The 17,837-nt window shown below is 35.4% G+C and overlaps 1 protein-coding gene across 2 annotated transcripts in view; it reads left to right on the plus strand.

Annotated features, from left to right (window-relative positions):
• TTC17 (tetratricopeptide repeat domain 17) overlaps positions 1–17,837 on the plus strand; it is a 157,286-nt gene that overhangs the window by 14,837 nt on the left and 124,612 nt on the right. For both annotated transcript variants that reach the window (XM_061203268.1, XM_061203269.1), the window contains exon 2: positions 11,490–11,579. In XM_061203268.1, the coding sequence (XP_061059251.1) occupies positions 11,490–11,579 (90 nt within the window). The remainder of the gene's footprint in view (positions 1–11,489; positions 11,580–17,837) is intronic.

A 17,837-nucleotide genomic window follows, 5' to 3' on the forward strand; every position in this document is an offset into this window, starting at 1 on the left:
GTTTCCATACAAATTGTGAAATTTTTTGTTCTAGTTCTGTGAAAAATGCCAGTGGTAGTTTGATAGGGACTGCATTGAATCTGTAGATTGCTTTGGGTAGCAGAGTCATTTTCACAATGTTGATTCTTCCAATCCAAGAACATGGTATATCTCTCCATCTATTTGTATCATCTTTAATTTCTTTCATCAGTGTCCTATAATTTTCTGCATACAGGTCTTTTGTCTCCTTAGGTAGGTTTATTCCTAGGTATTTTATTCTTTTTGTTGCAATGGTAAACGGGAGTGTTTTCTTAATTTCACTTTCAGATTTTTCATCATTAGTATACAGGAATGCAAGAGATTTCTGTGCATTAATTTTGTATCCTGCTACTTTACCAAATTCATTGATTAGCTCTAGTGGTTTTCTGGTAGCATCTTTTGGATTCTCTATGTATAGTATCATGTCATCTGCAAACAGTGACAGCTTTACTTCTTCTTTTCCGATTTGGATTCCTTTTATTTCTTTTTCGTCTCTGATTGCTGTGGCTAACACTTCCAAAACTATGTTGAATAATAGTGGTGAGAGTGGGCAACCTTGTCTTGTTCCTGATCTTAGTGGAAATGGTTTCAGTTTTTCACCATTGAGGACAATGTTGGCTGTGGGTTTGTCATATACGGCCTTTATTATGTTGAGGAAAGTTCCCTCTATGCCTACTTTCTGCAGGACTTTTATCATAAATGGGTGTTGAATTTTGTCGAAAGCTTTCTCTGCATCTATTGAGATGATCATATGGTTTTTCTCCTTCAATTTGTTAATATGATGTATCACGTTGATTGATTTGCGTATATTGAAGAATCCTTGCATTCCTGGAATAAACCCCACTTGATCATGGTGTATGATCCTTTTAATGTGCTGTTGGATTCTGTTTGCTAGTATTTTGTTGAGGATTTTTGCATCTATGTTCATCAGTGATATTGGCCTGTAGTTTTCTTTCTTTGTGACATCTTTGCCTGGTTTTGGTATCAGGGTGATGGTGGCCTCGTAGAATGAGTTGGGGAGTGTTCCTCCCTCTGCAATATTTTGGAAGAGTTTGAGAAGGATAGGTGTTAGCTCTTCTCTAAATGTTTGATAGAATTCTCCTGTGAAGCCATCTGGTCCTGGGCTTTTGTGTGTTGGAAGATTTTTAATCACAGTTTCAATTTCAGTGCTTGTGATTGGTCTGTTCATATTTTCTATTTCTTCCTGGTTCAGTCTCGGCAGGTTGTGCATTTCTAAGAATCTGTCCATTTCTTCCAGGTTGTCCATTTTATTAGCATAGAGTTGCTTGTAGTAATCTCTTATGATCGTTTGTATTTCTGCAGTGTCAGTGGTTACTTCTTTTTCATTTCTAATTCTATTAATTTGAGTCTTCTCCTTTTTTCTCTTGATGAGTCTGGCTAATGGTTTATCAATTTTGTTTATCTTCTCAAAGAACCAGCTTTTAGTTTCATTGATTTTTGCTATTGTTTCCTTCATTTCTTTTTCATTTATTTCTGATCTGATCTTTATGATTTCTTTCCTTCTGCTAGCTTTGGGGTTTTTTTGTTCTTCTTTCTCTAATTGCTTTAGGTGCAAGGTTAGGTTGTTTATTCGAGATGTTTCCTGTTTCTTGATGTAGGCTTGTATTGCTATAAACTTCCCTCTTAGAACTGCTTTTGCTGCATCCCATAGGTTTTGGATCGTCGTGTCTCCATTGTCATTTGTTTCTAGGTATTTTTTGATTTCCCCTTTGATTTCTTCAGTGATCACTTCGTTATTAAGTAGTGTATTGTGTAGCCTCCATGTGTTTGTATTTTTTACAGATCTTTTCCTGTAATTGATATCTAGTCTCATAGCGTTGTGGTCGGAAAAGATACTTGATACGATTTCAATTTTTTTAAATTTACCAAGGCTTGATTTGTGACCCAAGATATGATCTATCCTGGAGAATGTTCCATGAGCACTTGAGAAAAATGTGTATTCTGTTGTTTTTGGGTGGAATGTCCTATAAATATCAATTAAGTCCATCTTGTTTAATGTATCATTTAAAGCTTGTGTTTCCTTATTTATTTTCATTTTGGATGATCTGTCCATTGGTGAAAGTGGGGTGTTAAAGTCCCCTACTATGATTGTGTTACTGTCGATTTCCCCTTTTATGGCTGTTAGTATTTGCCTTATGTATTGAGGTGCTCCTATGTTGGGTGCATAAATATTTACAATTGTTATACCTTCCTCTTGGATCGATCCCTTGATCATTATATAGTGTCCGTCTCTGTCTCTTGTAATTGTCTTTATTTTAAAGTCTATTTTGTCTGATATGAGAATTGCTACTCCAGCTTTCTTTTGGTTTCCATTTGCATGGAATATCTTTTTCCATCCCCTCACTTTCAGTCTGTATGTGTCTCTAGGTCTGAAGTGGGTCTCTTGTAGACAGCATATATATGGGTCTTGTTTTTGTATCCATTCAGCCAGTCTGTGTCTTTTGGTGGGAGCATTTAATCCATTTACATTTAAGGTAATTATCGATATATATGTTCCTATTCCCATTTTCTTAAATGTTTTGGGTTTGTTATTGTAGGTGTTTTCCTTCTCTTGTGTTTCTTGCCTAGAGAAGTTCCTTTAGCATTTGTTGTAAAGCTGGTTTGGTAGTGCTAAACTCTCTCAGCTTTTGCTTGTCTGTAAAGGTTTTAATTTCTCCATCAAATCTGAATGAGATCCTTGCTGGGTAGAGTAATCTTGGTTGTAGGTTTTTCTCCTTCATCACTTTAAGTATATCCTGCCACTCCCTTCTGGCTTGCAGCATTTCTGCTGAAAGATCAGCTGTTAACCTTATGGGGATGCCCTTGTGTGTTATCTGTTGTTTTTCCCTTGCTGCTTTTAAAATGTTTTCTTTATATTTAATTTTTGATAGTTTGATTAATATGTGTCTTGGTGTGTTTCTCCTTGGATTTATCCTGTATGGGACTCTCTGTGCTTCCAGGACTTGATTAACTATTTCCTTTCCCATATTAGGGAAGTTTTCAACTATAATCTCTTCAAATATTTTCTCAGTCCCTTTCTTTTTCTCTTCTTCTTCTGGGACCCCTATAATTCGAATGTTGGTGCGTTTAATGTTGTCCCAGAGGTCTCTGAGACTGTCCTCAGTTCTTTTCATTCTTTTTTCTTTATTCTGGTCTGCAGTAGTTATTTCCACCATTTTATCTTCCAGGTCACTTATCCGTTCTTCTGCCTCAGTTATTCTGCTATTGATCCCATCTAGAGTATTTTTAATTTCATTTATTGTGCTTGTCATCGTTTCTTGGTTCCTCTTTAGTTCTTCTACGTCCTTGTTAAATGTTTCTTGCATTTTGTCTATTCTATTTCCAAGACTTTGGATCATCCTTACTATCATTATTCTGAATTCTTTTTCAGGTAGACTACCTATTTCCTCTTCATTTGTTAGGTCTGGTGTGTTTTGGCCCTGCTCCTTCATCTGCTGTGTGTTTTTCTGTCTTCTCATTTTGCTTATCTTACTGTGTTTGGGGTCTCCTTTTCACAGGCTGCAGGTTCGTAGTTCCCGTTGTTTTTGGTATCTGTCCCCAGTGGCTAAGGTTGGTTCAGTGGGTTGTGTAGGTTTCCTGGTGGAGGGAACTAGTGCCTGTGTTCTGGTGGATGAGACTGGATGTTGTCTTTCTGGTGGGTTCATCCACGTCTGGTGGTGTGTTTTGGGGTGTCTGTGGCCTTATTATGATTTTAGGCAGCCTCTCTGTTAATGGATGGGGCTGTGTTCCTGTCTTGCTAGTTGTTTGGCATAGGGTGTCCAGCACTGTAGCTTGCTGGTCGTTGAGTGAAGCTGGGTCTTGATGTTGAGATGGAGATCTGTGAGAGATTTTCGCCGTTTGGTATTACGTGGAGCTGGGAGGTCTCTTGTGGACCAGTGTCCTGAAGTTGGCTCTCCCACCTCAGAGGCACAGCCCTGATGCCTGGCTGGAGCACCAAGAGCTTTTCATCCACACGGCTTTTTTTTTTCTTCTTTTCCTTTGTGCTTCGTCTAATTTTCCTTGCTCATAGGGGGCCCAGAGCAGAGGCCTTGCCTCTGGCCCTCCTAGTGCAAAACAGCCGCGCGGGACGCTGCATCTCGAAAAAGTCATCTTTAATAAAAATATTTCCAAATCTTGACAGTTCATAACAATAGTGTTTTATTGATCTGATACAATTAAATTTTTCTAGTAAAAGGTCTGTTTATGTTACATATTAAAGTTTTGGCAATTATTACAGCCAGCAACCTAAGTTCCTCTTAAGAACTGAGGCTGAACTGGTATTTTGTGAACTTACACTTCTCTAAACCTGGAAAAAGGTGCAAGTCCATGATAGTTAGACTTGAATCCTGAAGAGAGAGTTGCATGCAAAGTCAAGGCAACAGACTTTTCTGCCCCTCTCATTCTGTCCCTCTAAAACTCATCTTGCTTGCCACTGTATTAGCCTGGCAGGGGTCACAAAGTTGAGGGCTCCTTAGACAGTCATTTGAAAACGGCAGTGAACTAGATTTGAGATAAGGGTAAAAATTTGAGGTGAGAAAGGAACAAAAAATACAATGGATGTTGCCTTTTTGAGTGTTTGCCTGGCCCCATATCTGTGAGAGAAATTTTTTTCTCTATGAGTATATAAGGAAAAGCTACAAGATTGTTTCTCAGATCTGAGCTTATACTTGTCATTACAGTTTGTTTATTTGTTTTTAAATACAATAAAGCATGTTGCATAGCACTCTAAAGTTTCATTTTAACAAGATGACCCATTCATAGCACTTTAAAAAAAGAAATACTTTGTAAATTTAAGTGTACATGTTCGCTGCAGAAAAAGTCAGAAAACACAAACCAGAAGAGAATAATCATCTGGAGTCCCACCAACTAGAAACCACCATTCATAAAATATGATGTATAAACTGTCAGATGGATTTAAAAAGAGAAAGATTTTTTTATAAGTACACAAAAGAAGAAATATATATGACCAACAAAGAGATTAAAATATATTGACGCCTTTCTGTGTCCCTAAGAGTGTATAGAAACTCAGTGATTGTTGTTAGGAATTTCAGTTGATTCAACTATTCTGGAGAAAAGCTAGTAAAAAATATAAATTTAAAAGCGCAATCCCTTTAACCTAACAATTCTTGTTCTAGGAAGGAAATAATTTAACAGCTGTCAAAAAAATTAAGTGTAAGGATATTCATCACAATATTGTTAAAAAGAGAGCATAAATTTTAGTAGGAACCTGGGTAAATGACTTTAATATAATATTACCTACTAAATATGATCATGTAAATCTGTATTTACTGGGAAAGAAGTCTGATAAAATTTAGGGAAGAATGGAGAGGAGAAGGATACAATACAGTAGATATATTATCTGATTTTTATAAAAATATTTATCCACATAGCTATATATGTATATATTGATAAATGCAGAGAAGTTATCCTGACATGATATATGTATATGACAGCAGATATATCTGAAAGTGAGATTTCAAGTAATTTAACTTTCTTCTTTATATTGTCTATAATGTGTTTGTTTTTATAGTAACGTATATATTTAGCTTGTAAATCAGAAAAAAAGATTATTTTTAAGTTGAACTTTCTTAGAATTAAGCAGTGAAAGGACAGAGAGGGCTAACTTTGTCTATGATACAGTGAACAACTTAACTCTCAGAAATAAGTAGCCACTGCTAATTGGAGCCTTGGTTTAATTTGACAGATTGTTTAAAAGAAGCTTTTAACTGTAGCTTTGGAAATAGTCCCTTGCCTAAAGTGAGTACAAGTTTATATGGGCAAATTGAAAGAATGATAACTTCATTCATTTGAATATCAGATTACTTCAGTGTCATAGGTTAGGCTGGTTAAAAGTGATACTTTTATGATAGTGTTAAATCTTTTATAGAGGTAGGATTTGAAAAGTATAAGGAAATTTTAGAAGTCATTAGGTTGGGTGCCTTCAGTTTATAGATGAGGAAACAGAAGCCCTGACAGGGAAGGTGATTTGCTTAAGGTCACACAGCTGGTCATAATCCTGTCAAGGACTTATTTTTTCCTGATTCCTGGTGGCTTAGCCTCTTTACCTCCTTTCCAGATAGTCATCAGTGAGCCATAATGCCTTAGGAGATAGAGAATCTAACAAATGTGATATCAGACACTTTCATCAAACAATCAACAATGTTTTATGTACCTAACATGTACCTGAAAGCACATTAAGTACTGAGGGTAGAAAGAGGAATACAAAAAAAAAATTTTTTTTTTTTGGAAAGACAGCCATACAATAATTAAACGATGTAATAAATGCTAATACAGAAATATGTATAAAATACTATGGGAGCTCAAGAGAAGGATGGTTTCAGAAAAGAAACGTCATTTGAGCCAAGTCATTTGGCTTTCATCAAAAGCATAAGAAGAGAAATGCATTCCAAGTAGAGGAATTAGCACGTGCAAAGGCACAGAGGCTCATAAAAGAGCCACAAGGATAAGAAGATACCCTAAACAGGGACTTCCCTGGTGGTCCAGTGGTTAAAAATCCATCTTGCAATGCAGGGGATGCCGGTTCGATCCCTCGTCAGGGAACTAAGATCCCATATGCCACGGGGCAACTAAGCCCACAAGCTGCAACTACAGAGTCCACGCGCTCTGGAGCCTGCGCGCCACAACTAAGACCCGACACAGCCAAAAAATAAATTATTCAATTAATTAATTAATTTTAAAAAAGAAGATACCCTAGACAGATGGCCTCAAGAAAATTAGGCAGAGGTTTAGCAATAGCATTAAGACTTTCAGTTTTAAAAATTTTCATTGGAATGTTTGGACAAATTCTAAGTGCTACAGATACAGATTGATCCAGGGCTCAAACAGTATAACCAGGATAGGTTTTTCTCTGTCTTCATTTGTTTACTTCTTTAACCCCATTCTCAGGCCCACTGTGGGTACAAGATGGCTATTCCCCAATAGCTCAAACAAAAGTTCTAGATTAGGGACTCTTTAGTATAAGCTAACTACTTGGTTAATGTCCCTTCTCAGAAATAATCACCAAGATACAAGGGGAAGGAATCCACTGATCAGGCTTCCCAATTGGGGAAGGATACTTCCAGCCAAGCAAAGCAGGTATTTTGCCACAAGAAGGAGACTGCAGGTACTGGATAAGAAAAACTGTAAATACTAAGTGGGGTCATTTAAGGTAGAGGTGAAATCTTGGTTGCTTTGAATATTTTTATTTATGTTTTCCATCATATTGTCTCAATGTGTAAATAATCTAAAACTCTGAATAAAAGATTTAAATATTCCATCCCATTTTTAACCTAAGGGAAATTCTTTTTTAATGATTATGGCATAATATAAGATTTCATTAATCAGTTTCAAACTGCTGGTGGGAATAGAGTGAGTTCCCTATTAACATTGCTTTCATGTACTCATTTGAATACCATTTTTTAAAAATAACAGGTAAAAATATTCATCATATATGAAGAATAAGTTGCATATGAAGGGTAGAACTAATGTTACAATAGAAAAGTTCAGTTTCTTATCATGAAGGACCAGTGGAAAGTGATTGATTTTGTAGAACTCAAAAATGTTTATTTCGTTAGATTGATTATTTTAGATTTGGTGGGTTTTTTTTGGCCGCACCGCGTGGCTTGTGGGATGTTAGTTCCCCAACCAGGGATCGAACCCACGCCCTCGGCAATCAAAGCGCAGAGTCTTAACCTCTGGACTGCCGGGGAATTCCCTAGATTGGTTTTTTAAATTTAATTTGTTCATCCTTTGTTTAACTTGGCAGTGAAGTCATTACCTTTATATAGTGACATTTCCATCCATTACCATGTGATTTTACTGAATTCACAGAGGTAGAACTCCAGATTAGAAGTGCAGGAATTACCAATATCTTGGTTAGAGATGGCAGCATATGAAAATGAACTTGATATGAGTAAGATATTTACTGTTGTTATATACAGTTGGGTACATGTGCTTATATAATATATTAAAAGGAAAATAAAATTGAATTGTCTTACATAATTTGTCATTTTCTTTATTAAAATAAATTGCTATGGTAACAGTGAAACTTTGTTTACCTGGAAGTCTTAAGAAAATGATTCATTTTGAATAGTTGAATTCCATTATAGCTAATTTCCAAATACATGGTCAGTTTTTCCCTGCAGTTTAAATTTTGCTCTAAAATGTATTTCATACTTTCTTACCATAAGTACAGCAAATTGAAAATAATTTCACTTTTTCTTTTTTATTCAGATCATTATAAGCACCATTTATTGTGCTGTGCAGCAATGGAAGTTTGTTTGTCCTTTGTGAAAAAGCCATAAAGTGCTTTGAGATCTTGTGTATGCATTATGTCATTTTTAACCTACCTCTCTGTAATTTCTATCACTCTTTGCCCTTGGGCTTATAGCAGCCACTTCTAAATGCTAAAGGTTTTGAAGGGATATTACCATTCCTTCTCACGTTGTATATAAAATAGGAGTACATACACTCCAGTTATGGACTCCTAGTGCGCCTGGTTCATAGAGGCTTAATACATTTTTATTAGTTGAATGGATGTTGTAGTATTTACAGAGTTGTCAAACATCTTAGCAGACATGTCAAACATCTTTCGTAATCTTCTAAGGAGGAGAGGTATTTGAAAGGAGAGAAATTCAAGCTGATTGGCATTTGCCAAAGATAATTAGCCTAAAGTCTTGAAATTTAAGAACTTGAAAGTACCTTAATAAAAATATGTGTCAGGCTATAAATCTTCTGTAACCAACCCTAATCTGGCAGAGATCCATGCCATTTGCTGCCGAGTCAAAAAGAGAAACACAGCTGTCAAACTGTCAGTGGACTCCCTTCCTTCTGCTCATGGTTTTATCTTTATACCATCTCTAGCTGCTGTATCTTTGTTGAACTAAATGCTTCAAGGAAATGAAAACTACTTTCTCACAATTGAATATTGGCCAGACCCATGCTGGTTATGTAGTATCTTTTTAATCTAAAGCTAAGATTATACTTTTAAGTATTTCTCTAATGTAAATCTTCATTTGTCTCATTCTGTCATTCCTCTTGCAGTTCTCCAAATGTCAGGTAATCAGACTGGTTGGGTATTTTGGAATGGGAATGTCATACTCGCACATTCCTTCTCCCTCCCCCAATTTTTTTCTAAAAACCTCATTTAAATATAGAGAGGGACTTCCCTGGTGGCACAGTGGTTAAGACTCCACGCTCCCAAGGCAGGGGACCGGGGTTCGATCCCTCGTCGGGGAACTAGATCCCACGTGCATGCTGCACCTAAGAGTTCACATGCTGCAACTAAGGAGCCCGCCTGCCGCAACTAAGACGGGGCCCAAATAAATAAATAAATAAATATTTAAAAAATAAATAAATAAATAAATAAATATAGAGAGATGTATTAAATCACTACCTCTCCATGTCTGAGATACAATGAAAAGAGAAGCAAAAGTTTCCACACCTCATTGAGAAACACCTAGCGTTTTGCTTGTAGGCCTTTGCCATGTTTGATTGTTTGATAGAGGAGATTCACAGCTCAGGTGGTCAAGTATAGGCCTTGCTATTATATTTTTAGTGCCTTTTAAATTCAGACTCCAGTTTTAATGTTAATTCCAGTATAGTAGGAAGGCCAGGGGAAGCACTGAAGGGATTTTGTCATAAAAGAGAGACCACGGGAGATTATAATTACCCATAACTGCATAATGATGATTATGTAGTTCAGACAATTGCAATGAAAGTATGAGTGGAAGTTAGTCCAGACTAGCATCTCTTTTTCCTGTGGCATCTCTGAGATGGTAGAATGAGGAAAGGCAGATGAGTTTTATATGCAGTCACCCAACATCGCCCAGTGTTATTGTGCATATTATTAAAGCAACCATTGAACTTATTTCATGTTGTTTTTATTCCCTCTTTTTTTATATTTATTTATTTATTCTCTTGGCCATGCCACACAGCTTGTGAGATCTTAGTTCCCCAACCAGGGATTGAACCCTCACCCTGGAAGTGAAAGCACCAAGTCCTAACCACTGGACCATCAGGGAATTCCCATTCCCTCTTTTTAAATTTTTTTTTTTTTTAAATAGGCTTGCATTCACCAAGGTCTAAGCAAGGCTATCTTCTGCACTTAAAAAGCTAGTTCTAAAATTAATTGAGCTGATGTCAAGTTCTTAGAGATTATAGAAAGATTCTTAGAGATGTTATGGAAAAACCCGAACGAACTTTTTGGCCAGCCCAGTAGTTTCTTCTCATAGTAGAACTTCCTGAAGAGCTAGTTTATAATTTGACAATCTAACACTTAAGGGATAGCAGGAACTTCATTTCATCTCTTAGACTCCAAGGCCACTGTCTTAGATTTTCTTGAAATTCAAAAAACCCCGTGTGTGTGTATGTGTTGTTTTTTCCTTATTATAAACATATTATGTGTGTATTATAGACAATTAAAAAATTTACAAGTGTATAAAGTAAAAGATACGAATGTACCTCTCTTCTTAATCCCACTTCCCAAAAGAAATCACTGTAAACCAACTTAGTTTTGTGCATATACAGACATGTATACATCTATATCTATAAAAATGTAATTTCTTAAAAAAAGTATAGCATACTTATTATTCTTCATTAGTTTTAGTTAATTATACATTGTGAACATCTTTCCATGATAGTAGATCTCATTTTTCTGTATCCCATTCCACGGGACAGTGGATTTCCCTGTTCCCTCATTGCTGGACTTAGGTTTGTTGGGTCTTTTGTTTGTTTGTTTTTTGCAGCTAAAGGTAATATAGTGAGCATCCTTGTATATACCTTTGCCCACTTGTTTAAAGAATGCCTATAGGATAGTTTCCTAGAATTTATATTCCTAGGTCAAAGGTTATGTACTTTTAAAATTTTGATATATGTTGTCAAAGAACCCTCCAAATAATAAGTTTATAAGCCTGCTACCAGCATATGAGGGTTCATTTTTCCTACATATTCAACAACATAGTTGCTTGTTTATGATTCAGAAACAAGAATTGTAAACTGTAAGTCTCAAGGTTATTTTACATTGTCTCTGATTTACGGCTTCTGAAAATAGCCTGCAAAAATAGATGCTTTTCGTATTTTTCCTTTTATTGCCGCCAGACCTGTTCAGATATGGAATGTGCTATCAAGACAAAGCAATCTATTTTTGTTAGTATAGGTATAAAATATATTTTAAGGAATTTACTTTATCATTCATTTCCAAATACTTCTCTTCTTGAATATTTCTTACATGACTAGTCAAGTCAGAATATTCACTTTGAAAGCTTGCTCTTTCAAGTTGGAGTTCGAGGGACAGCTATTGAACCTCTCATTCTCTTTGCCGAAATTTACATGTGATCGCTTTTGAAATACCCCTTGAGTTTACTGAGCACCTAACACTGATTATAATGGTGATTGAACAGTAATTTAAGGCATATCCAAACAAACGTTAATGAAATCTGAGCTTTATTTATCTATTGTTTGCTTGCTTGCAGGTGGATTCACCTATGAACTTGAAGCATCCCCATGACTTAGTCATATTAATGAGACAAGAAACAACAGTTAACTACCTCAAAGAATTGGAGGTGAGGCAACTGGACATGTGATATGCAGCTGATACTTGTTGCATTTCACAGGAGCTGTTGTGTTCAAAGAACAAGTAAAGCATGTTATTTCTTAAATCTTCTGACTTTTACAGGAATATTCAACTTTTAGATTGTCCTTTTTTTTTTTTTTTAAAATCAGAATGCCATTTGAGCAATAGTAAGAGAAACAGACTACCAGAGCCTGGGTTTTATGCCTCGTTTTTGTTTTTGTTTTATTTTATTTTATTATGATTACTTTTTATTTATTTTTTTAATACAGCAGGTTCTTATTAGTTATCTATTTTATACATATTAATGTATACATGTCAATCCCAATTGCCCAATTCATCCCACCACCACCAACCCCCCACCCGCCCCACTTTCCCCCCTTGGTGTCCATACGTTTGTTCTCTACATCTGTCTCTATTTCTTCCTTGTAAACCGGTTCATCTGTACCATTTTTCTAGATTCCACATGTATGTGTTAATATATGATATTTGTTTTTCTCTTTTATGCCTCGTTCTTGACTCACTATATCCTTGAACAAAGTTTCCATGTATAAATTTTTCCATCAAGTATGAAAAGGAATTATCTCAGGATATTCTTGGAAGGAGAATTTGGGTAAAATATCAAAAGGAAGAATGGTTTGAATACCTCATAAAAATATAATTTTGTTAATTCCCAGCTAGTAAAAACTAGGGTCTTGGTATTTTGTGTTCTTATGATTGAGGTGAAAAGCATTCATCACTTTGCATCTTGAAAACTTCTTTTTTCATTTTTATTTTATATTGGAGTATAGTTGATTAACAATGTTGTGTTAGTTTCAGGTGTACAGCAGAGTGATTCAGTTATACATATACGTATAGCTGTTCTTTTTCAAATTCTTTTCCCACACCTTGAAAACTTGATATTTATTAGTGCTAATAAAATCTGACCTTTTTGTTTCTATCATTGATTTTCATAAACTGATTTTTCATAGTAGCAAAGAGTATTAACTATTTAAAAAAGTTTCTTTTTTCTCTCATAAAACCTGTTCTTAAAAGTTACAGTGTAAATTGAATCCAAATTTTAAGGAAACTTTAAGTTGTAGAAAAAGTAACCCAATTTGCAAAATGAAATTTAGGAAATTATTGGGAATAATAAGAGTCAGAGTCTTTGAGTGCTAGAAGGAATCATAAAGGTCATCCTCATTTTAGAAGCAAGGAAACAATTAGACCTAAAGACAGTGAATTGCCTGATTTTCACAAAACAAGTTATGGCAGAACCAGAGGCAAATACCTTATCTCTTGGCTTAAACCAAAGGTAAAACCAGGTAACCATTCATTTTCTAGTTAATGTAAAAGTTCTGAATTTCACTTATATAAATTCAAACTAGTACATCTATCAACAGCAGTAGTTATAATTGTATATTTTTAAAATTTCTGTAAATTAAGAAGGAGGAGCTTATAGCACATACTAACCAGCTGTGTATAGGTAGTAGCACTTTAGGAATATTTATAAAACTTGAACACCTCACCATTTTTAAAATAGTATCTCACCTTGTTCCTACCAGTTTTGTCACTTATAAATTTGGAAATGTTGATTTTTATGAATACTAGGAAAAAGACAATAGATATATTTATTGGGCTTCATGCTTGGAAGCTTAAACACAGTGTTCAGAAAGATGCAGTGGTGCAGAAAGTAGTTTTTATTTTCAGATGCATAGACACCATTATATATGTTTATTGTTATCTCTCTAAGCGGCAGTATTATTTAATATAAAGAAAGGAGACTTAAATTAGAGTATGTGTAGGGGGAAAATGCCATTTACCAAGTCATTGAAAATGCAAATGAAAAATATTGACTCTACCGATTTTTGGTTAAGGTAGTGTAATGAGTCTATACTTAGTACTTAGTTTTTACTTCTGCTTCATATACATAGCAATGACAGATAAAAAACAAAACAGAAATCAAAATAAAATATAGTCAGGCCTAAACACAACATAAATATCTCCATAGACCAGAAATGGAACAAAACACTAAGTTGAGAATGTAGCTGAAACTGTAAACCTGCTGGTCTCAAAGGCCAGGAACAGGCTCTGGTGTCTGGTGGTTCATTTCTATGGAATAAAGGGGATGACAATATTTCGTGCAAGATAAAGGAAGATAACCAAATTCACTACTGCTCGAAGACTAGGATGGAGCTTGAAAAGAGTCTGGTGGAAAAAAAAAAAAAAAGCAGGAAGAAAAAACAAAACCTAATGACCAAAAAACAAACCAAACAATCCAGTGGTTCAGTAATTTCATCTTCAATTTACTGAACACCATTTCAGGGTAGAATATTACTTTGGAGTAGAAACTCTAAACTAAAATTATGTAATGTGATTTTGGGCTTGGGATCTGGATAGAACCTGGAAGCAACTACAAAACTGTTAGACACGGGAGATGATCATGGAGTAGTTGGGAAGAGACAGACAGATAGGGAGAGGGGGTGAAGGATGATTCCAAGATTTTTGACCTGAGCAATTGACATTGGATGGAGTTGGTGTTAGCTGAGATATAGAAGACTGAAGGAGGTGTAGACTGGGGAGGAGTTTAGCTTTGGTATATTAAGTTTGAGATACCTATTAGGCATCTAAGTGGAGACACTGAGTGAGGAGTTGGTTCTTCTAGTGTGGACTCCTGGGTAAAGGTCTGAGCTAGAGAGATAAATTTGTTATGCATTGACATAGACATAAAGCCATGAGACTAGATAATACAGTTTATCTACAAAGTAGTGACAACTGGATGACTTCTTAGGTACCAGAAGACAGTGGAGGAATACCATCAAAGTGTTAAGTCTAGAATTTTGTATTCTTTATAATATTTTATATTCTCTTAAACCATCATTCAAGAGTGAGGACAAAGCAGTTTTCTGACATACACAGACAGTTTACTAACCACAGACCCTCACTTAAAAAAAAAAAAAAAATTAAAGATGTACTTCTGCAAGAAGAAAAGTGAATCCAGTGGAAGTGCATAGGATGTGTAATGGTGAGTAAAAACATTGATGAAGAAGTTGCTAAATTTATTTATTTATTTTCTGTGTTTAAAAGGTAAAACTAAATAAAATTATCAGTCTGTAGGTGGGTTGGGGCATGCTCAATGATTATTTAAAGCATGTTAACTCTTTTGTTATGTTCAGGAGGCAAAAATAACTGAATAAATTAAAATCCTGTTGGAAAATGTATAGGTATACATATTAAAAATTTAAGAATATTGCTGCCTTTCAGAAGTCTTGCCAAAAGAAATATAAATCTAATCAAACCACAGTATAATTTGCTTTTCACTATAATTGGTTTCTTTTGTCATTTTATATATTCTGTGTATTTAAAAGATTATTCTAAGAAAGGGTCTTTAGGCTTCATCAGACTGCCAAAGAAGTCCATGACATGAAAAAGTTAAGAACCCCTGGATCCTGGTGTCAGTATTCAGGAAATACAGAGGACAGAGGAACATGTTAAACCTGTGGGATGCAGTCAGTAAAATCTTGTAGAGTAATAAACTCTACAGGATAAGTGACCCAATTTTTTTCTCAAATAAATTACAGGGATTAAAAAAAAGGAAATAGAGGGTTAACTGGAAGATTAAAAGAGACTTAAGAGACAAATTAACCAATTGCAGTGTGTGTGGACCTTACTGAATTTTGACTCAAACAAATTGTATTTTAAAATAACGAGGGAAGAAACAGTTGGGAATGAACACAGACTGGATATTTAATATTAAGGAATTACTATTTTTTGCGTGTGATAATGGTGTTGTGGTATTATTTTTTTAAGAAGAGAATCTTTCAGAATCATACTGAAATATTTACTGATGAAAAACTTAACCAAAAAAACAGTAAGGACAGTAACCAAAATAATAGAAATGCAATCTATAGTTTTCAAAACTACAAACAAAGAGAAGATACAGGAGGAGGGGAGGGAATGTAGAAAGTGTATCAGGCAGGAAATGAGAAAAAAGCAGCAAAGAAAAAGTAAGATAAACAGAAAACCCAAAATAATATGGTTGAAATAAATCCATAAGATCAGCAATCACAATAAATATAAACAGATTAAACAAACTGATTAAAACTTGGACAATCAGATTGGATTTCTTATTTAGTTTAGCCGTATAGTACATATGAGAAATATACCTACAACAGCCTGGATATTGCCATTCTCAGTACCTGAGGGAAAAGAAAGAACATGGTGAAGCATACACTGGCTCTAAAAATGCTTCCCTCTAGAAGGCTCAGGTGACGCTTCTCATGTTACATTGGCCAAAGGAAGTCATATCGGTCACATCTGAGTCCAGCAGAATGGTGATGTAGAATTCTCTTGTAAGGAGGGGCACAAATTTGTTAATAGTAATACAGTCTACCCCAATAATTATAACAAGATAACATTTCATACCCATGAGATTGAGATAAATTAAAAAGTAGGACACAGAGGGCAGACAGCAGAACCAAGAAGAACTACAGTCCTGCAGCCTGTGGAACAAAAACCACATTGACAGAAAGATAGACAAGATGAAAAGGCAGAGGGCTATGTACCAGATAAAGGAACAAGATAAAACCCCAGAAAAACAACTAAATGAAGTGGAGATAGGCAACCTTCCAGAAAAAGAATTCAGAATAATGATAATGAAGATGACCCAGGACCTCGAAAAACAATGGAGGCAAAAATCGAGAAGATGCAAGAAATGTTTAACAAAGACGTAAAAGAATTAAAGAACACACAAACAGAGATGAAAAATACAATAACTGAAATGAAAACTACATGAGAAGGAATCAATAGCAGAATAACTGAGGCAGAAGAACGGATAAGTGACGTGGAAGACAAAATGGTGGAATTCACTGCTGCGGAACAGAATAAAGAAAAAAGAATGAAAAGAAATGAAGACAGCCTAAGAGACCTCTGGGACAACATTAAACGCAACAACATTAGCATTATAGGGGTCCCAGAAGGAGAAGAGAGAGAGAAAGGACCAGAGAAAATATTTGAAGAGATTACAGTGGAAAACTTCCCTAACATGGGAAAGGAAATAGCCACCCAAGTTCAGAAAGCGCAGCGAGTCCCATACAGGATAAACCCAAGGAGAAACACGCTGAGACACATAGTAATCAAATTGGCAAAAGTTAAAGACAAAGAAAAATTATTGAAAGCAGCAAGGGAAAAACAACAAATAACATACAAGGGAACTCCCATAAGGTTAACAGCTGATTTCTCAGCAGAAAGTCTAAAAGCCAAAAGGGAGTGCCACGATATAGTTAAAGTGATGAAAGGGAAGAAACTACAACCAAGATTACTCTACCCAGCAAGGATCTCATTCAGATTTGATGGAGAAATCAAAAGCTTTACAGACAAGCAAAAGTTAAGAGAATTCAGCACCACCAAACCAGCTCTACAGCAAATGCTAAAGGAACTTCTCTAAGTGGGAAACACAAGAGAAGAAAAGGACCTACAAAAACAAACCCGAAACAATTAAGAAAATGGTCAAAGGAACATAATATCGATAATTACCTTAAATGTGAATGGATTAAATGCTCCAACCAAAAGACACAGGCTCGCTGAATGGATACAAAAACCAGACCCATATATATGCTGTCTACAAGAGACCCACTTCAGACCTAGGGACACATACAGACTGAAAGTGAGGGGATGGAAAAAGATATTCCATGCAAATGGAAATCAAAAGAAAGCTGGAGTAGCAATACTCATATCAGATAAAATAGACTTTAAAATAAAGAATGTTACAAGAGACAAGGAAGGACACATAATGATCAAGGGATCAATCCAAGAAGAAGATATAACAATTATAAATATATATGCACCCAACATAGGAGCACCTCAATACATAAGGCAACTGCTAACAGCTATAAAAGAGGAAATCGACAGTAACACAATAATAGTGGGGGACTTTAACACCTCACTTACACCAATGGACAGATCATCCAAAATGAAAATAAATAAGGAAACAAGCTTTAAATGACACAACAGAACAGATAGATTTAATTGATATTTATAGGACATTCCATCCAAAAACAGCAGATTACACTTTCTTCTCAAGTATGCATGGAACATTCTCCAGGATAGATCACATCTTGGGTCACAAATCAAGCCTCAGTAAATTTAAGAAAATTGAAATCATATCAAGCATCTTTTCTGACCACACCGCTATGAGATTAGAAATGAATTACAGGGAAAAAAACGTAAAAAACACAAACACATGGCGGCTAAGCAATACGTTACTAAATAA

This window comes from Eubalaena glacialis, chromosome 10 (assembly GCF_028564815.1).
Source record: "Eubalaena glacialis isolate mEubGla1 chromosome 10, mEubGla1.1.hap2.+ XY, whole genome shotgun sequence".
Lineage (NCBI taxonomy): Eukaryota > Metazoa > Chordata > Mammalia > Artiodactyla > Balaenidae > Eubalaena > Eubalaena glacialis.